The 21,987-nt window shown below is 35.0% G+C and overlaps 1 protein-coding gene across 3 annotated transcripts in view; it reads left to right on the forward strand.

Moving 5' to 3' along the window:
• Positions 1 to 21,987, forward strand: part of KIAA1328 — a gene marked incomplete at its 5' end in the record, with an annotated part of 378,127 nt that overhangs the window by 46,502 nt on the left and 309,638 nt on the right. For 2 of the 3 annotated variants that reach the window (XM_079718280.1, XM_079718281.1), the window contains one exon: positions 11,014 to 11,137. In XM_079718280.1, the coding sequence (XP_079574406.1) occupies positions 11,014 to 11,137 (124 nt within the window). The remainder of the gene's footprint in view (positions 1 to 11,013; positions 11,138 to 21,987) is intronic. The other variant, XM_079718282.1, reaches the window with a different exon arrangement.

Consider the following 21,987-nt stretch of genomic DNA (forward strand, 5'->3'; position numbering starts at 1 on the left):
ATAGATAACTAATAACCTGCTATATAAAAAAAATAAATTAAAAAAAAATAAAAAAAAACAACACTGAAGCTGGGGGTAGGCAGAAAATAACTTGGTGGGAGGGCAGGGTTACATGCTGATCACAGAACTGGGGAGGAGAGACAGGAGCACTTGTAAGACTCAGGCATACAGAGTTTGATTAGCACAAGCCTAATTAGAATAATAGAGAATACCACTCCAATGCAGACCCCCACCCCTAGACTAATAAGTGTCTAATAAAAGTAGCAGTTGAGGCCTTCCCTGGTGGCGCAGTGGTTGAGAGTCCGCCTGCCAATGCAGGGGACACGGGTTTGTGCCCCGGTCCGGGAAGATCCCACATGCTGCAGAGCAGCTGGGCCCGTGAGCCATGGCCTCTGAGCCTGCGCGTCCGGAGCCTGTGCTCCGCAACGGGAGAGGCCACAACAGTGAGAGGTCCGTGTACTACAAAAAAAAAAAAAAAAAAAAAAAAAGTAGCAGTTGAATACTAATGAGAACCTCACAAGAGACAGACCCTCTAGAGGGAAGACTGAAAGCTAAGGGTGGAGCAGACATTGAGGAAAACATATGGTCCACTTGAGGGGATGGTTATGCCTAGAGGAATTTGAAGCCTGTGGTGTACTGAGGGTAACCATAGCAACAGTAAACCTTAAACCTGCCTAATGTGTGATTAGATAAATACAACCCCTACCCTAAACACCTGGCCAAAGGAAAAGTCTGCTCATTACCAAGCATAGAAATTATTTGCCTCAGTTACTACTGTCCTACCCAAGATATCCAGATATTAATAAAACTATGAGTATATGAAAAGGCAAGAGAAAACAACATGTTGGAAAGAGATAAAGCAGCAGATGCAGGTGGAATGATCTGATTAGGAATTTAAAGTGACTGATAAATGTTAAATTTGTATTAGTTATCTATGGCTGCCTAACATTATTACAAAATTTTAGCCATTTAAAATACTAGTAAGCTTCCCAGAGGCCCCATTATTTGAGAGAATTTGTGAGAGCCAACCTTAATGTCTTCAAGGTGCTTTTCGTTTGACTCTATTGAGGCATCAACTTTGATGTTTCTGACGTCTTCAACAGAAGTTATTACCTAGTCTTTATCTCCAGAGCTTGTTTTTCCTGGCAGTGTCCTGGTTTTGAAATCTACTCAGAAGACATTTCTTAATTTTAGCAGTTTTGCTATCTGGAGAGGCTGAGAATTTTTGAAACTGTGAAAATCCTGCCTCATTTTGGTTTAATAGTTTTTCCTTCAACTTATCTCTCTCTTCTCCCAATTTACTGTAAACACCAGGAAGAAACCAGGCAGCACTTTCAACACTTTGCTTGGAAATCTCCTTAGATTAGTTACCCAGTTCATTAGGCACATTTCCTCCTTTCAACATTTCTAAGGATGTTGGTAAACTTTCTGCCATCACATGCATTACTTCTCCTTCCTACAATTTCCAGTTATGTCTTCCTGAGACTGAGTTTCTCAGTTCCTTGCTGACTGTTGGCTAGAGGCCTCCCTTAGTTTCTTGTTTCAAGGGCCTTTCCATATGGTAGATTACAACTTGGCAACTGGCTCCCATCAGAGTAAGCAAGAGCAATCAAGACAGAAGTCACTATATTTTGGTAACCTAATTTCAGAAGTTACATTCAGTTAATTATGATAGTCACTAGGTCAGCCCATACTCAAGGGGAGGGAATTAAAGAAGGACATGAATAGCAAGAGACAGGGATCACCAGGACCCATTTTAGAGGCTGGCTACCGCAATAACATTGTGATTTTCCTAAATTTACTTGTTCTGATATATTTTCTCTGATTCCTTAATATTGTCTACATAACAATCATATCATTGGCACATAAAATTTTACTTCTTTCTTTCCAATCTGTATGCATTTTATTTTCTTGCATTATTGCACTGGCTAGGACCTCCAACCATTATTGAATAGAGGTAGTAATAGTTAACACTCTTGCCTTATTCCTGAAGTACAAGGAAAGGGACAAAGTGCTCTTTTTTCATTCTCATAGATATGATACTGGAGGTTTTTCATGGATGTTCTTTATTAGATTGAAGAAGTTCCTTCAGTTCCTAGATTGTAGAAGAGTTTCTATTATGAATAGGGTGAAGTTTGACAAATGCCTTTTCTGCATTTAGAGATGATCATGTAAGATTTCTCCTTTATTCTATTAATATGGTGAATTACATCAGTTAATTTTTCAACTCTTCAATAAATCTTGCCTTCCTGGGCTAAACTGAACTTGGATACATTTTCTTTTTGTAACACTGGATTTGCTTTGCTAATTGTTTTTTAAGATTTTTTCCGCTATATTTATTAGATAGATTGGACTATAATTTTTGTTTTCCATAAATCCTTGTTAGATTTTGGTATTAAGATTATTATGGCTGCTTCATAAAATGAGTATATACTTGAACTGAAAGAAATAACCAGTGAGTATTAGAATGTTAACTTTTGGGGGGTTCAAATTTAAACATGAATTTAAATTATCAGACATCTCACAGCTTTAAGTATTATATATCATGCTGCCTCTTATGCTTTGTTCCTTGGAAAATGTGTTTTATTCTTTTAAAGCAACATTTTTTTTATCAGTTTTCTCTATACCTGATCTTTCTTCCTATATTCAGATTCATTTTTGTCATTTCCATTTTTGATGTCTTAACTATTATGTTAATTTTAGGGGAAATCATGCATTCCATCTTTCATCTCAGACTTCTTATTTCAGGTATAGTTGATGTACAATATTGTATAAGTTTCAGATGTACAACATGTTATCTATGTTCTTTTTGATGGTAGCCATTCTGGCAGGTGTGAGGTGATATCTTATTGTGGTTTTAACTTGCATTTCCCTGATGATTAACAATGTTGAGCATCTTTTCATGTGCCTGTAGGCCATCTGTATATCTTCTTTGGAAAAATGTCTATTCAGATCTCCTGCCCATTTTTTAATCAGGTTGTTTGCTTTTTTGATGTTGAGTTGTATAAGCTGTTCATACATTTTGAATATTAACCCCTTATCAGTCATATCATTTGCAAATATTTTCTCCCATTCGGTAGGTTGTCTTTTCATTTTGTAGATGGTTTCCTTTGCTGTGCAAAAGCTTTTAAGTTTAATTAGGTCCCATTTGTTTATTTTTGCTTTTGTTCCTTTTGCTTTAGGGGATAGATCCATAAATATTGTTACAATTTATGTCAAAGAGTGTTCCGCCTGTATTTTCTTCTAGGAGTTTTATGGTTTCTGGTGTTACATTTAGGTCTTTAATCCACTTTGAGTTTATTTTTGTGTATGGTGTTAGAGAATGTTCTAATTTCATTCTTTTACATGTAGCTGTCCAGTTTTCCGAGCACCATTTACTGAAGAGGCTGTTTTTTCTCCATTGTATATTCTTGCCTCCTTTGTTGTAGATTAATTGACCATAAGTGCATGGGTTTATTTCTGGACTCTTTATTCTGTTCCTTTGATCTAAGTGTCTTTTTTTATGCCAGCACCATACTGTTCTGATTAGTGCAGCTATGTAGTATAGTCTGAAGTAAGGGAGTGTGATTCCTCCAGTTCTGTTCTTCTTTTTCAAGATTGTTTTGGCTATTCGGGGTCTTTTGTGTTTCCATACAATTTTTAAAAATTATTTGTTCTAGTTCTGTGAAAATGTCCTTTGTATTTTGATAGGGATTGCATTGAATCTGTAAATTGCCTTGGGTAGTATGGTCATTTTAACAATATTCTTCCAATACACGAAAACAGCATATCTTTCCATCTGTTTGTATTGTCCTCAATTTCTTTCATCAGTGTCTTATGGTTTTCCGAGTACAGGTCTTTTACCTCTTTAGGTTGGTTCATTCCTAGGTTTTTTATTCTTTTTGATGCAATTGTAAATGGAACTTTTCCCCTATTTTCTCTTTCTGATAGTTCATTGTTTGTGTATAGAAATGTGACATATTTCTGAATATTAATTTTGTATCTTGCAACTTTACCGAACTCATTGATGAGTTCTAGTAGTTTTTGGTGGTATCTTTAGGATTTTCTATGTATAGTATCATATCATCTGCAAACAGTGACAGTTTTGCTTCTTTCTTCCCAATTTGGATTCCTTTATTTTTCAATTTTTTTAAAATATGTTCACAGAGTTGTGCAGTCATCACCACGATCAATTTTAGAACATTCTCATTACATCAGAATCAAATCCTGTACCCATTAGCAGCCACTCCTCACTTCTCACCAAACTTCCTGGCCCTAGACAACCACTCTTTAGTTTTGTCTCAATGAATTTGCCTATTTTGGATATTTCATATACATGGAATTATATAATATGTAGTCTTTTTAAACTAGTTTAACTTAGCATGATAATTTCAAAGTTTATTTCTGTGGTAGCATGTATTAGTATCTCATTTCTGTTTATTACCAAATAAATATTAAATTTTATAGGCAGTACCACATTTAACTTATCTATTCATTTATTGATGGCATTTGGGTTATTTATACTTTTTGATTATTGGATAATGCTGCTGTGAACATACATGCGTAAGTTTTTTTTTTTTTTTTTTTTTTGCGATACACGGGCCTCTCACTGTTGTGGCCTCTCCCGTTGTGGAGCACAGGCTCCAGATGCGCAGGCTCAGCGGCCATGGCTCACCGGCCCAGCCGCTCCGCGGCATGTGGGATCTTCCTGGACTGGGGCACGAACCCGTGTCCCCCGCATCGGCAGGCGGACTCTTAACCACTGCGCCACCAGGGAAGCCCTATGTGTAAGTTTTTGTGTGGACATACATTTTCATTTCTCTTGGGTACATGTCTAGGAATGCTGGGTCAAACAGTAACTCTGTTTAAGTTTTTGAGGAACTGCCAGACTGTTTTCTGGAGAGGCTGCACTGTTTAATGTTTCCACCAGAAATCTGTGAAGGTTCTTATCTGTCCTTTTGCATAATGGCTAATGATGTTGAACATATTTCCATGTACTTTTTGTCTATTTGTGTATCTTCTTTGAAGAAATATCTATTCAGATCCTTTTAAATTGGGTTGTCTTTTTTAATTTAATATTTGTTTTTTTATTGGCTGCGTTGGGTCTTCGTTGCTGTGTGCAGGCTTTCTCTAGTTGCGGCGACCGGGGGCTACTCTTCGTTGTGGTGCACAGGCTTCTTGTTGCAGTAGCTTCTCTTGTTGCGGAGCACAGGCTCTAGGCATGCAGGCTTCGATAGTTGTGGCACCCAGGCCCAGTAGTTGTGGCACGTGGGCTCTAGAGCACGGGCTCAGTAGTTGTGGCAGCACGAGCTTAGTTGCTCTGCGGCATGTGGAGTCTTCCTGGACCAGGGTTCAAACCCGTGTCCCCTGCATTGGCAGGTGGATTCTTAACCTCTGTGCCACCAGGGAAGTCTGGGTTGTCTTTTTATTGTCGAGTTCTCAGTGTTCTTTATATATTCCATTTACAGGTCCTTTATCAGATATATTATTTGCAAAAATTTGATCCCATTCTGTGCATTGTTTTTTTTCACTTTCTTGATGGTGTCATTTGAAGCACAAATGTTTTTAAATTTTGATGAAGTCCAATTTATTTTTTGTTGTTGTTGCTTGTGTTTTTGGTGTCATATCTAAGAAACCATTGCCTAATTCAAGGTTGTGAAGATTTATGCCTATGTTTTCTTCCACGAGTTTATAGTTTTAGCTTTCACATTTTGGTCTTTAATTCATTTAGAGGTAATTTTTGTAAATGCTCTGAGTTATAGGGGCCCAACTTTATTGTTTTGCATGTGGATAGCAAGTTCTCCCTGCACTGCATGTTGAAAAGACTGTTCTTTCCCTTTGATTTTCTTGTTACCCTGGTTGAAAAATCAATTTATTATAAAAATGAGTGCTTATTTGTTTAATTCATCTATATGTCTGTCTTTATGCCAGTACCACACTCTTGATTATTTTAGTTTTGTAGTAAGTTTTAAAATTGGCAAGGGTGAGATCCCCATCTTTTTCTCCTTTTTCAGGAATATTTTAGGTTTTCTGAGTCCCTTTCATTTCCATATGAGTTTTAGGATTGGATCAATTTGTCAATTTCTGCAAATAAACCTGCTGATATTTTAATAGAGATTGAGTTGAATCTGAAGATCAATGTGGGGAGTACTGCCATCTTAACAATAGTAAGTCTTCCAGTCATGAACATGGAATGTCTTTCCATTAATACGGGTGTTTAATTTCTTTTGACAATGTTTTTATAGTTTTCAGTGTACAAGTCTTGCTTCTTCTGTTGAATTTATTCCTTTGTGTTTTATTTTTCTTGATGCAGATGTACATGGAGTTGTTTCCTTAATTTCTTTTGGAGGTTGTTCACTGTCATTGTATAAACATATAGTTGACTTTTGTATATTAATCTTTTATCCTGTAACCTTGCTGAACTCCTTTATTAGTTGTAATAGTTTTTAAGTGGATTTTTTAGATTTTCTGTGTACAAAATTGTGTCATGTAAAATAGAGATGGTTTGACTTCTTTCTTTAGAATCTAGATACCTTTTATTTCTTTTCCCTGCCTAATTGCCCTGACTATAATCTCTAATACAAAGTTGACTTGCAGTGGCAAGAGCAGACATCCTTGACTTGTTTGTGATCACAGGGGGAAAGCACTTAGTTTTTCACTATTAAATATGGTATTAGATGTGGGTTTTTCATAGATGGCCTTTTTCAGGTTGAGGAAGTTTCCTTTTCTTCCTATTTACTGAGGTTTTTTTTTTTTTTTAAATCATGAATCATTGTTGGATTTTTTCAAACCCTTTTCTGCATCTATTTAGATGATCATGTGGTTTTTGTCCTTTATTTTATTGATATGGTATATTACATTAATTGATGTTTGATTATTAAACCAACTTTTCATTCCTGAGTTAAATCCCAGTTAGGCATGATGTATAATCCTTTTTTTTTTTTTTTTTTTTAATGTTCCTGGATTGTGCTTGCTGGTATTTTGTTGAGGATTTTTGCATCTACATTCATTTACTGTTGTTTTGTAGTTCTTAGAGCTCTTTTGACATAGATTGCTGTGTTTCTTGTTTCTTAAATCACCTGTGTTCCTTTAGACAGTACATTTTAAATTACAGTCAAATGTTAAAATTTGTAAAGAGGGCATTAAGATGATTTCACTGCCATATATATATATTTGTATAAATATATTTTTTTAATGATGAAAGCTCTTCTTTTTTACCATGCATTTACATTTGCTTAAAAACAATGTATCCCTTTCTGTCTGCTAGATGTCCTGTGAAATCTAGGACATCTAATCTCTCTAAATCTTATCCACTAAGTTAAATTGAGAATTTATAGAATGCTACCAGCATTCTCTGCTTCCAAATATGAGATATCAATCAGGGAAGGAAATTTATCTGGTTGACCATTGGTGAGCTCTAATTAATTCTCTTTGAGATAGAAGCTTCGTTGCCTTGACCTTGTCTTTCACATTAGAAAGACATTTCTGGAGTACCTAGAAGAACATTGGGATATGTAAAGCCATAAAATAAATCTCTTCCTAGAACATTAGTTTTACTAAAAAGTTTAGAATAGATGGGTATGGGGAAACTTTTTATATTAAAACAGAAAAGATTGTTTTATGGAGAAAAATACAGAATGTGCAGGGATGTTTAAGCTAAAACATAAGCCTTCAAGGAAACTCAGGTTTTTTGCCATGGTTTTCAGCCCAACCACCCAACTCTAAGTGTATGAATTCTCTTTCCTTGTTAGATAAGAGTACAGTTTGTGGACATTATTGAGAAATACTCTGAGATGTTAAATAAATGCTGAAATGATTATTTCTTTATGAACAGACTATTGTCCTCCTTGTAAATAATTAACAAACCAACACTGGGAATATCCTCTTGACCCGAGTTTTCAACTTTTCTATCCTATTAGTCAAATATTTCCCTTTTTTGTGTTTACGTTCTCATTTTGTTAACTAGCTTATTGCTGTACTCTAAATGAGCTAGAGGATTAGGTATTTTTATGTTACTTTGTGGTCTGAGAATGCTTTGATAAAAAATGTAGATCATGATACCAGATAATTTCTCATACATACACCTCATGGGAAATATTATTGAACATAAATTAAACAGGAAGACATATTTCAGAGTGGATATAAAATCTTGAGTTTGTTTTATTGGCAAGTCCTTTGCATTTAAAGGCTGTATTAATATACTTGCTCCTATTAACTATGCTAATAGGCCACAGAGAAGTCATGCATATCTTTAGATAGGCCTATAGAAGTGTTGCCTTTTGTGCTTAACACAGCTTGTTAAGTTTATAGCCTTCCAGAGCATAATAATTGCTAACGGGTAGTCTAATCATAGCAGTGTAACAGCAAAGATTTTCTTTTTTTTTGAAAAAAAGCCCTGTTTAAATAGTGTAGCAACAAAATTTTCAAATATCTCTAGAAACTAAATTTAGGAAAGAGTGGTTCTTCTGGATAGAGCACTTTAAGTTTTGGGAGAAGCTCATCATAGCCACTAGCATTATTGAATATATGTACAAGCATTTTTTGCCGTCAGTGATCCCTAGAGTTTTCATGGGTTTTCTTCTGGTTTGACAAAGGGAGTAAGTAAATGCTGGGGTATATGTTCTGACCTGGCAGTCTCTAGACATACTTTCTTCATTTACTTTAATGTTAGGTAAATGTGGCAGTGTACTTTGTTGTTACTGTTTTTATGACCTTGGAAGCCTTGCTTTCTTGAACAAACAAATCTTTGGGTCATTCCTCGTATTTATTTGGCTTTTATGAATGGAATTGAAATGACAAGGGCCATTGTGAGTTTCCTTTTGGATATCTCATAACTGGATAAACTTACTGTGATTATTTTTTCCTATAGTAGGCATTCAGTTAATATTTTTTAATAAGTAAATGAAAATAAATCTTCTCTTATCTGCTTATGGGTTTTCCTCTTAAGTCTCATCTTTAAGATTTGACCAATCTAAACAGGGAGAGAATTTGCCACATATTATCTCACCTTGACAGTGTTTATTCTCTCCTTATAATATATAGCATTACCTATTTCATCTTTCTTTTATGCATAATCCTACAGATTTATCACTTCTTTTGTTTTACGTTAACCTCATGCAAAATTTTGCATCGTTACACTTTTTAATATTTCTCTTGTCATCCTCTTCCACTGCCGCTTTCAGCCTATGGCTGTAGCTTTTGCATAGATTACAGTATTGTATGCCTTATACCCTGACCAGATGTTTGTTAACTTCTTTCTTTACAAATGCTCTCCATATTTGTAAAGGACATATATGTAGTTCCAGTATGTTTATAGTATAGTAAAGGAAATTATAGAACTTAAGCTGGAAAGAATTTTTAAAATTGTCTAGTCTAGCCTTTTTTGTTTATGAGTGGGAGTAATGATGCCTGGAGAAATAAGCATGCTTTGCCACAGTCACCATATGTATGTGGTTTTCTGATTTACAGTGTTGGGATGTACTTGATCTGGAACAGTTTCCTAGCAAAGGTGTTTCAGAAGCCGGTTGATAGATTGAAGAGGAGCAATTTAGATGATAGAATGAATTAATGGTTCAAATGTTTGACAATTTTAGAAAAAACTTAAGAGGCAGTGGGGAATTACTGTGAAAGATGTTAGTACAAATGTGGTTGAGGATAATGACAAGAAAAGTGAAGGCATTGTAAAAAGATGGCAACAAGGTAGCAGGCTAACCTGAGACCAGATTATAAATCCTCTACGTATGTGTATATTTGTTCTTTGTTTAGTTATGTGGATTCCTTGTAATTGTATCAGTATTAGAGATTATGCTTGTAGAAAGAAGGTCCTGAGTGCCATACATGAGCCTAGTAGTATGCTAAATGTAAATAATACGAGTCGGGAAAATGATTTGAATGTCATGATAAGCAAGCAAAAATAAAGCTATTTTTTGAACATTACTATATGCCATGCACTTTCACACAAATTAATTCAAAGACAAGATGCAATCAACTCTTGAACATTCAAAATTCTAATTTTCATTCTGTTATTTCATTGATCTTAATATCTCCACCAGAAAGCTAGCAACAAAGAAAAGGCTGTGGAGTTCATGTTATTCAGAAATTGCTCTGGTGGAGTACAGGTGTGGGAGGAAATAAATTTAGATGCTCAAAGAAAAGATTTGGCTTCCCTGTGGATTTCACTAACACATATCCCTTTGTGATCTTATAAAATAAAATGTGTTGTACTCTCTTTGGAGAATTAATCACCAGTGACAGAAATTCAGAGCCAACATCTCTGTTCACAGAGTAACATGAAAATTAGGGTTGTCATTTTAAGGTAAGTTTTAATGTTGTTTAGTTTTTTTTTTTCCCCCCTCTGTGCTCTTATCAGAAATCACCCATTTTTGATAGGATTGAGTTGGAATACCTTTCAGAGTTAAGCATTAAAGATACATATTTTTGGTCAGTGTTTTTTACTTTATAACCCCATTTTGAATTAAGAATAAATGTGCAAACCTTTTTTTATCTTAATGCCATTAAAAAATTCCAGTCCTGTTATTTATATGCTACTGAAGATTGCAGTGTATTAGTACCAGGAAAAAGTAAAATCACCTATGTATGTTTAATGCAATATTTAAGCAGTATATATGTTGTTTATTTTATTGACAGGATTTAAATAGAAGTATGAAAAAGATCTAAATCAAAATAAATTGTGCCTTATTTGATAATCAAGAGATGAAACCTTTGTTTTAAAGATTGGATAGTTTTCTGTTCTGGGTCATAATTGGGAACCCATAAAGTATAGGACTTTCCATATTTAAGACAATTCTGATTATTGCAAAAATTTTTGATGTAAAAACCACATGCATATTTTATTACAAAGGTATGGAATATTGCCTTGTGAAAGGTTAATTTTAAAAAATTCAAAAAACATAAAGTATCCCTGAAGAAACCAGCATACCTCTGGAATAAATCTAGTTTTGGTAAACCACAGCTGTAGGCACATATTTTATTTTATTCTCATGGGCATTTTCTTTTCACTTGTATTTCTTTCAGAGTAAGTGAGGAAAAGGAAGTAACAGAAGAAAGACTCAAAGCTGAGCAGGAATCATTTGAGAAGAAGATCAGGCAGTTGGAAGAACAGAATGAACTGATCATAAAAGAAAGGGAAGATATCCTTTTTGAAAGTCCTCTTTTTTAACGTGCAGAAAGTTTGACTCTTTCATGAAGAAAATGTAAACTCCAGAGAAATAATTGTTTTAATTTATAACAGAGAGTAAATCTGCATGGGCTGCCAGTTTTAGGCAATCAGAACAACACTTAACAGCATGTGTTGTTGCTTCCTTTGTGCTTGATACAGTCGTCCAGCTGTTCCACTGCTGCTATTATACTGTGGAGCACACATTTGTCAATTCAAAGAGACAATAAGAAATTTGGGCATTAAAATGTAGTGTTGGAACTTTATTAAATTCCGTTCCACTACTATAATTGAGCCTGAACCCTTTTTGTCTTTGGTATCCTTTCTAGCTAAAGCTTTGACAGTTCTAAGGAATTCTATTCTGAAGTCATAAAAATAAAAAAAATCTGTTGTAACTTATAGATGTTGTAATTGATAAATGTTTATACTGCAACATAATACTACCAAACTATTCTCATGGAAGAGAAAACTATTGGGTTTAGAATTAGAGAGAGGGTTATGTGTGTGTGAGTGTAAATATGTATAATTTCATTATTTGTAAGAAAGTAAAATTAAAAATGATGTTTTAACTTAAGAATTGTACTTCAAGGGATATGTGAGTTGAAATAAGCATATTTCTGAAGTTTGTTTTGACTGGGTAGATACTTATCTTTGGGTGTTTTTTGCAGTGACATTGGTATAAAAGAGAAGTGACTGTCCCTAAAGTTAGGATGCTGGATCTGCCAGCTAAAGGAGTATGTGAATGCTTAAAGGAACGATTGTCCTTATTGTCAGTAGCATCATTTACTTGATTTTTTTTTAATTTTTTTTTTTGATGTTGACCATTTTTTAGGTCTTTATTGAATTTGTTACCATATTGCTTCTGTTTTATGTTTTGGTTTTTTGGCCCCAAGGCATGTGGGATCTTAGCTCCCCGACCAGGGATTGAACCTGCACCCCCTGCATTGGAAGGTAAAATCTTAACCACTGGACCACCAGGGAAGTCCCCCATTTACTTGATTTTAATAATTTTTTTGAAGATTCTTTGAGTGTCAAAAATTATCATGTATTGACAGTAACTATACCTTTGTGAAAACCAGGGAAATAGAAGCATAAAGATAAATTAATTCACTGGGGAAAAAAGCACAAAAAATAACTATAAAAATTGAGTTCTGAGCTTGTATTTTTTAAACAGTGGGAGTGCGTGATTGCAAATTAATAGAATCAGAATTCTCCGATTTGATTTTTGGACTAGAACATTTGTTAGTTTTATGGGCCCCACAGTTCGAAAGGAGTACTTTTTCAATTTTTTTTTTCTATATTTCTTTAGCATTTGAATAATCATCTTGGGCCTTCTCTTTTCTTTGCTTTCATTGACTTTATTGTGCTGGGTTGTCAACTCTCAGGCTACGCCCCCACCTCTGTGATTTTCTTCTTGCTACTTTTCTCTCTTGGTTAAAATAGCACTGTTTAGTCAGAATTCACATCTGTGCTCAACCAGTGTTAGTCTTAAACTTTGCAAAAGGAATAGTGACTCAGGACCCTAGCACTTTCAAGAAAAGGTGGACTAGGAATGCTTTTATTTGTAACAGAAGTTCACTTTACAGGGTCTGTTTCTTTGCACTAACAATTCTGGAGATAAGTGGCCTCTGGCATTGGTTCAGTGGCTTAAAGTTTTCAGTGCTGGGTCCATACAGTTCTCTTAGCTTCTTCTAATGGTTGTAGGATTCCAGGTTTCAAGGTGGTTGCTCCAATTCCTGGTATTACATTTTCATTAAGGCAGAAAGACAGGGGAAGGAAGACATTCTGGTAGTTGTGACTCCCTATCCTTTTTCAAAATACATAAAATCTTTCTCAGGGCATTTCCCTCGACGATGCCCCCCAGCAGTCTTTCATGAGATATTTATTGTCCTGAACTTTATCACATGGGCATGGGCATGCTAACCTGCAAGGGAGGCTGAGGAAGTGAGCGTTTAGTTTATCCAATTTAGACAGTGGGAGGCAGCAGGGAAGGAGATTGGAAATGAAGTCAGCCTCCAACTCTGGTAGCAGAAGTAGGGGAAATTGAAGTCACTTAAAAAAAAATTTTTTTTTAATTTTTATTTTTCTGGCTGCTCCATGCGGCATGTGGGATCTTAGTTCCCCAACCAGGGGTAGAACCCATGCCCCCTGCACTGGGAGCACGGAGTCTTAACCACTGGACCGCTAGGGAAGTCCCTGAAATCACTTTTTAAATACAGAGGAGGTGGTGATACCTTGATTTCCCCGGAGCAAGATAAATAAATAAATAAATATTATGTCAAGTGGAATTGGGGTGAGTTGGAGAAATAAGGTGAGAGAAGGAGGAGGTAGCAGACAATTTAGAAATCCTGGCCACAGTTAGAGTGTGACCTTGTTTATCTGTATGCTTAACAAAAATGTATGGCTGTCTGATAAAGCAGAATTTAACTTTGGTGGACTATTACATTTAGCACTCTTCTGGATCAAGATTAATTGTATTTAGTGTCGAAGCAGTCTAAACTCAGCATGGTTATGGACAGAATAGTTTCTTCTATCAGGATGAATATTAAGATACCCCCAGGTGATTGTAGTGACACAGTTTTTCCTGTTTTCTTAGCACATAGGTCAGCAAACTACTGCCATGGGCCAGATCTATCAGGGTGCCAGCTAAGTGCAGCCACACACATTCATTTATGTATCTTCTGTGGCTGTTCTTGCGCTACAACTGCAAGTGGTGCAGTTGCAACAAAGACCCTGTGGCCTACATAGCCTGAAATATTTACTATCTGGCCCTCAGCAGAAAAGTTTGCTCACCCCCATCTACCTTATAAGATTAAAGTAAAGGAAAAGGCATGTAAATAAGTCAAAGACGTAGACATGTGTTGTAGTTAGACCTATTTTGCATTTGGTATAAAAGGATTTGATTTGAGCATTTATTATTATTATTGTGAGTGAAGATTGGAGTAAATATTAGACCATGTTCAAAAATTAAAATGGTTTAGTTAGTATAATTGGTTTAAGATTTTTTGAATCACCTAAAGATAAGTGGTATTTGTAGAACTTGTCAAAGAAAAGAGAATGGAAGACATGATTAAAAAACAGTGACATCCATGGTTTTTATTCAAAGTAGATTGCTCAAGTACAAATCTCCTTTACCAGTATAAACTTGTGAAAGGTTAATATAGATGATTTTACAGTACATAAAACTCTGTAAAACTTAGAAACATAAAACAAGGATATGATTTAAAACAATACAATTTTAACTACAGATACATTAACCTCTCGTACATGAATGATTCAGACTCATATGCATGAAATCAGCTAATTTCAAATTATTTTAAAGCCTGTTTCTGTGTGAGGAACTATATGGATTCTGATTTTTGGCATTTTAAAGGTGTGTTATCCTAATTTATGGGTTTTTTGTTTTAAAAGTTCTAATAACAGGATTTATTGATCAATTATACGAACCCAGACCAGTCCAGTCCCTTAGTAGAAAAGAGTAAAGATATTTTACATATTTGCATTTGGATCAGGCTTTTGAAGGATTTGTTCTCACACGAAATAGAGAATTTATTACTAAAACATAAAAATCCTTGGTAGTTTTCAGTCTTTGAACAAAGAAAGCTTATTTCTTGAGAAATTAATTATGTAAATGAATATGCCATTTACAAAGTCAAGCAATCTGATGAACCTAGTTGATTTTTGCCTAGCTTAATGAGTATGAATGGAGAGATAAATCTGAAATGTAGAGAGAAATATGTCCAATAGGAATAATTCTAGAACATGTTAACATGTAATAGTATAAGACACAGAGGATGTAGCCATTACAAAAGTTGATTAATGTTTGAGCTGATTGTATTTCCAGAACATAGTTCTCAGGTCAGGATGGTATCAAAAGCTTACAGAAGGAAAGTAAAGTTTGATATTTTCTGATTTCACCATTTTAACTGACAGAGCAAAGGAAGTGACAAGAGAAGAAAGCACAAAGGGCTTTAGAGTCAAAATTGTTTCAGCACTGCCTAGCTGTCTGACCTTGGGAATGCTACTGAACTTTTCTCAGTCTCTTTTTTCATCTGTAATATACGGATAGCTAATAATGCCTTTTTTGCAGGCTTGTTGAAATTTGGCAGACTCTTTACATTGTGTGTGTAAAGAATCTAGCAGTGTTTCATACTTTGGGACACTGAAAAAAAGATAGCGATTCTCGTTATTACTACTATTAATATGGATGAGGGATGAGTTGACTAGCTTCTCTGTTTCTCACTTCTGTGCCTTTCTTCAATGGGGTTTTGATGGTTTACATTAGATTAAGCAGATGCTTAGGCTGCTTAGAGGCCCAGTAGGAGAGTGAAATTGATCTGTTCTCTGCTTTATCTTCTATTTCTATGAAAGAGGAAACCTTTCTGCACCATATATACCAGTTAGGTGCTCATTGAGAACAAACCAGGTCCCAGAAACCAGACTGACAGAAATGTTTGGTTTTTTCTCCTTCTGGTCTGTTTCCGTTGTCTCTCTGATTGAGACTTAGTAAATTGAAGAGGTTTAGAGGTACTTAGAGCTTAGATCCTCAAGCCCATTGATTGCATCAGAGGTTGTTTTAGAAACCTTGCTCTAGGAAGAAAGAATTTTAAAGGAACCAACCTTAACCTTTTTGAGGAATGTTTTAGAATGAGCCAAAGGTCTCAGTATGTCTGTGCTGAAATTAGACTAGAGAAAATTCACAAGAATTTTATCTAATTTATGTAAAAAGAAATCATTTGTTCAAATAGCAATAATACTTCAGAGGTATTCAAAGCTTTCTATTTAACTATATACATCTCTGCTACATGAGCCGAACTACCACGATCTGATAGACTTTTACCAAGAATTGGAACCATACTGTAGGAAGCTCTATCATAGTTCTGGATGCAGTGGTCTTGGGTGGGTATGCAGGGTGGGAAAAGATAATAAATAGAAATAAGTTTCATGAGAAAGGAAATGAATTTCAAAAGAAAGCATACGTCTTCCCTTTCTAATTAATCTTTCTGATCCTTCATAAGAAAAGGCAGGAGATTCTCCAGTTCTGGAAATAGTTTGGGGAGAATTAAAACTCTAAACTTAGTGAAGAAGCCTATAGGCAGAGGAGAGGGTATTGTGGTGTCTGGCAATGTGGTATATGAATATAGCAAAGTATGTTGCCCAACACCTTATCAGCCTTTTTGTTTTGAATAAATAATTGGGTTTTTGTTTTTTTATGTTTACAAATTGAATTTTATGGTGGTAGGATATATTCTGTGCACTTGGATAGTCAGTTTATTCCATTTACCAAGTGCTAGACAATATTGTTTTACTAATCAAATAACAATCTCTAGGACTGTAGAAGTTGTGCTTTTGGGGGCCATTTTATTTGCTCTGTGATGCTGTATAACTTAAGCAGGTTTTGGACCATTATTATTGTATATTATCCTGTAATGTCATTATAAATCATAATAACAGATTAAATAACCCTTTACATTTGTATTACAAAGAAATAAGCATGCTTAAGGAAAGAACTAGTTATTACTAGTATTATTGTTGCCTAAGCTGTTCTATTTTTTTTTTTTTTTTTTTTTTGGTTGCGTTGGGTCTTCGTTGCTGCGTGCAGGCTTTCTCTAGTTGTGGTGAGCGGGGGCTACTCTTTGTTGCGGTGCACGGGCTTCTCCTTGTGGTGGCTTCTCTTGTTGCGGAGCACAGGCTCTAGAGCACAGGCTTCAGTAGTTGTGGTGCAGGGGCTTAGTTGCTCCGTGGCATGTGGGACCTTCCCGGACCAGGGCTTGAACCCGTGTCCCCTGCATTGGCAGGCGGACTCCCAACCACTGCACCAGGGAAGTCCCCTTAAGCTGTTCTTAAAGATTATGTTGTTCTCTTAAAAATACTTAGATATTAATGCTAACTGAAGGGAGAAATTGATGATAAATGCTTGCAGAAAGTAAAAAAATATATTAAAATTTTATCTATATACAACTTCATTTCAATAAGCCTTTAGGGTTTGAGTTACTCTGTGGTAGTGAGTTATATTTACACTTTACTTTTCTGGAACTCATTCAAGAATAAGAATAAAAAGAAGTACTCCTCACCTGCTCTGGTCCCCTATATATGGACTTTTCTTATATGAAAATTTCTGAGGCTGTCACATGTATAATAATAAATTCATTATCTGGTATCTAGTTTGTAAGTCCATTGCAGATGAGAAATAGAAAATTAGAAGTAGGGAAAGGAGCTACAGTGAGAATATTGAAGCTGACAGGAGAGTCAGCTATTAAAACCATTAAAAATGACATAAAAACTGAAAATGCACAGCAGTCTAGAGCTTCTCCCCACCTAGATATATCTCAAGGCCATCATATATTAAATGAAGTACAGTACTTAATATTCGTAATGATGATTCTGAGGCATCAAAATAATGCTAAATTGTTTTTATCCCATTCTCTTTTCTTGGTACTTCTAGTACTTCTGCTAGTAAGACATCTTACATTTGTGGGTTGGTTTTCTGTTTACAGAGCACTTTCACTTATACTTTTTAATCTTCACAATAACCTGATTAAGTTAGATGAGGCAGATACTCATATCCTTATTTTACAGATAAAGATATAGGACTGGAGAGGTAACTGTAACAGCCCATTGCAGAGTTAAGAGTGAAATCTTTCGACACTAACTGTCTTTACACCAAATTATTTCTGCAGCAGTGAATGATACAAATATCAATAAGCCTTACTTTTCTAACCTGCTTTATAGTTAAAGCACAATTTTATCAAAAAATTATATTTTACAGGGCTTTTTATCCAAAGTTGGTTAAAAAAAATGGGAGGGGGGAGCGTTACTTAATAGAGTGTAACCTAATTATCCAGAAATCCAGGTATGTAGAATGTTCCTGAGATTCACTTGTATTTTGGCTTTTCTATTCAGTCACCAAGTCTTTATCATTTTTCCCTCTGAAATGTTATTCTGAACCCATTGTCTTTTTTTTTTTAATTTTTATTGGGGTATAATTGATTTACAATGTTGTGTTAGTTTCAGGTGTACAGCAAAGTGAATCTGTTGGACATATACATATATCCACTCTTTTTTACCTTCTTTTCCCATATAGGCCATTTACAGAGTATTGAGTAGAGTTCCCTGTGCTATACAGTAGGTCCTTATTAGTTATGTATTTTATATATAGTAGTGTATTTTATATGTGTCAATCCCAATCTTCCAATTTTTTCCTCCCCCTGCTTACTCCCCAGTAACCATAAGTTTATTTTTCACATCTATCACTCTGTTTCTGTTCTGTAGATAAGTTCATTTGTAGCCTTTTTTTTAGATTTCACATGTGATATCATATGATATTTGTCTCTCTCTGTCTGACTTACTTCACTCAGCATGAGAATCTGTAGGTTCATCCATATTGCTGCAAATGGCATTATTTTGTTCTTTTTTTATGGCTGAGTATATACCATTGTATATATGGATAAAGAAGTTGTGAACCCATTGTCTTTTGCTGTTTTCACTGACACTTCACTGCATTCCTGTGTAGTATCCTTTTGCCCATCTCCATTATCTACAGCTGCCCTTTGATTGACTTCATTTCATCACTGTTGCCAGATTAATCTTTCTTGAGGACTATTTTTATCACATCACTTGTCTTTTTAATAACTTGCCTTGGCTTCTTATGGCCTAAAATATCAAACGTGTGTTCTTAATTTTGACGTTTAAGCCCTCCGTTACTGATATCACGTAACACATGTGACCTTCATTTTTATGACTCCCTTGCGTGGTACCTACATACTAGGTAGGAAAAATTCATTAGTTTTTCCTACTTATTGCAGTTTATTTCTATTTCTTTGTCATTGTTCCTTTCGCTAGTTTTCTTTGAGACTTCAGGACATTTTTCTGAAATTTTTTTAACAGTATTTGACTCTTAGAACTCTTCAAGCATTCATACCTATACCAACTGCCCTAACTTGTGCATCTTGTGCTTCCTTGGGCAACTGTAGTGCTCTTTCAGTAGTACTGGATTTTGAATAAGAAAATTTACGTCAGTCTTGGATCAGCTAATTTATACCTTTGTGACTTTACACAGTCATTGAACGCAAGACCACGTCAATTTCATTTTAGAAGAATAAGCCAATTTAGTTGCTTTAGACTTGAGTAGTAGAGAAAGTGAAGGCTGTGAAGAAAAGGAGATATTATCTAGCCAAAGGGTATCTGTATTTGAAGAAATGTTTTTTGTTTTGTTTTAAGGCTGGAAAAGAATGTTGAGTATATTTATATGTTGAAACAAATGTGCTAGGAAACGATTAAGATCTGCTTTCCATCTCATAGTACCTTTTCTGATTTTTAGTTTTTCTTCTGTGAAAATGAAACAAGTCTTAAAGAAATCTTGATAAATATATCTAACTGTTAAACTTAGATGTTTTGGAGTATTAAGATATAAGATTGTGCTTTTCAACCACTTTGCTTTCTATTCTGGGCTTAGCAAGGTTCATTTGTTTACGTATGTATGTGTTTGTTATTTTAGTGTTTGCTATGGACTGAATTGTGTCCCTCCAAAATTCGTGTGTTGAAGCCCTGACACCTCCCTCCCTCCCCCGATGTAACTATTTGGAGAAGGGTTTTTAGGAGGTGATTAAGGTTAAATGAGGTCATGTGGATGAGGCCCTAATCCAATAGGACTGTGGCCTTATAAGAAGAGAAAGAGAGATCTCTCTCCCTCCCTTCTCTGCATCCCCCACATGTGAGGACACAGTAGCCATCTGAAAGCCAGGAAGAGAGCTCTCACCAGAAACCAAATCCTCTGAGACCTTGATTGGACTTTCCGGCCTCTAGAACCATGAGAAAATAAATTTCTGTTTTAAGCCACCCAGTCTATGGCATTTTGTCAGCCTGAGCAGATTTAGACAGTATTTAATATGTACTTAGTTCTTTGGTATTTTTATTCTGTGTATATGTTGAAAAAGCCTTTCAGTGTATCTGTAGAAGGGTAATGTTTCTAAATTTCTGAATAATTAGTGTGGTTTCAGATATCATTCTCTGATAGTTTTCCTCTATTTTTAGTCTCCTGGTTGGGTATTATTGAACTTTGAACACTAATTTTTAAGATATTATTTTGTATTTTTTAATGAGATTTGCTTTTAAGGATTTTTCTGCCTTATTGTTTGAGATCCTTTTAATATCTGTGGTGTACCATTTTATAATAAAACAAATAGCTTTACTTTGCAGGTTTGGTTTTGAAAGTGTTTTGATTTCTTTGACTTGCTGAAGGCTCTAGATGTGGAGCCTGAGCACCCCGAGAGAGCAATTTCTATGTTGCTTTATAGTAAGTGACACTGGAATTCAAATAGATGTGGATTGGGGCTTCTAAAATAGCCCTACCCTAGTAGCTAAAGTATTCACTTTGATGCCCACATGTAAATAAGCTAAGCAGACTGAAAGTCAAAAAAATTTATTTTCTACATTTCTGTTTAACTAAATTTGTTTTTAGTAATAGTTCTGCACTGGATAAACGGTAGTTAATCTGTTTAGCATAATTTAAAATTACTTTGGGAAGTTTCAACAGTTCTTGCATGAAGAAATAGACTTTTGATAAATCAATTCCATAATAATTATTGTTGAGGAGAGTTCATTATTTCATTTAGCCTTTTACATTACTGATCTTCTTTAAAGGGCTGTTCTGACGTAATCTCTTTAGCTAAATCCATTTGCCATACCACAGCTTATAATTGCTTTAGATTTGAAGAATATGATGAATGACTTTATTATTGACCAGTAGCAAATTTGTCTTAAGTGTTCTTAACCTCAGTATGGCCTTCACTTTTGAATAGTTAAATGATTCAGATGGTAATAGTCTCACCTCGGTTATAGATTTATACAATGGCATTTCCTTTTTTATTTTTATACTTATGCCCAAGATTTTACATTTCCAACTCTAATTTTTCAGATGTAGTAAATCTAATTATGGTATAGTCATGTAATGACAAAAATTAACTGAATATCTGAAATGGATCTCCCTATAGATAAGATGGTAAGTATTGTCACCTTCTCCCAATTTCATTATCTTTTGTTAATACAGAAATCCCAGGCTGTTCAACTCTTTTCCTGAATGCTCAGGCTGGTGAAAAATGGAGAAAGAACCCTTCCTAACAAAAGTCTTACACATTCCTTGAATTTCTAAATAAATATGACCTAGAAAACTTAAATATCTAAAGATGATACTTGTTTATCTTCCAGTTGGTGTTCCAGTTGGTCAGTTTTTCTAATAGTAGTTATAATGTGTGTGTCTTATTTTTTGGCCATACCTTTAAAAGACCTTTATCTACACAAAGGCTGATAAACACAGGAAAAATGGCAACAGGCAAAGGAGAAAATGAGAAAGATGAAACCAATAGAAAAGAAGGTTAGAAATAATAGGAATTACCCTAATGAGAAATTTGTATTAGAGAAAGTTTGACAATTGAGAAGAGAACCTAGGATATGATGATAGAAGAGAATAGTTATTAGCTGAGTGCAGGGAAAAGTTGCCAGATAGCTACCTCTGTCTCACATAATAACCCCAAGGCATCCGTGTGCCAGGCTAAAAGCACAAGGACTAGTTTAACAGTCTAGAGGCAAAGGGAGTGAGAGGAGGTTTTAGTGTGATAGTAAGTGTAATCATTTAGAGATATCACAGCCTGTATAAGTATATTCTTCATATAGTATTATACAGTAATTTGAGATGGCAGAGAAGTGCTTTATGTGGCTAAGGCAGCTTTTTTATCTTTATTAAGTAAAAAATCTATATGAACAATTCTTTTGTAAACTTTTAGTTAATTAGCAATTGGGTGTCTCAAATATGACTTATCTCAATATGTGACATA

Source organism: Hyperoodon ampullatus (assembly GCF_949752795.1).
Source record: "Hyperoodon ampullatus genome assembly, chromosome: 13".
NCBI classification, from domain to species: Eukaryota; Metazoa; Chordata; class Mammalia; order Artiodactyla; family Ziphiidae; genus Hyperoodon; species Hyperoodon ampullatus.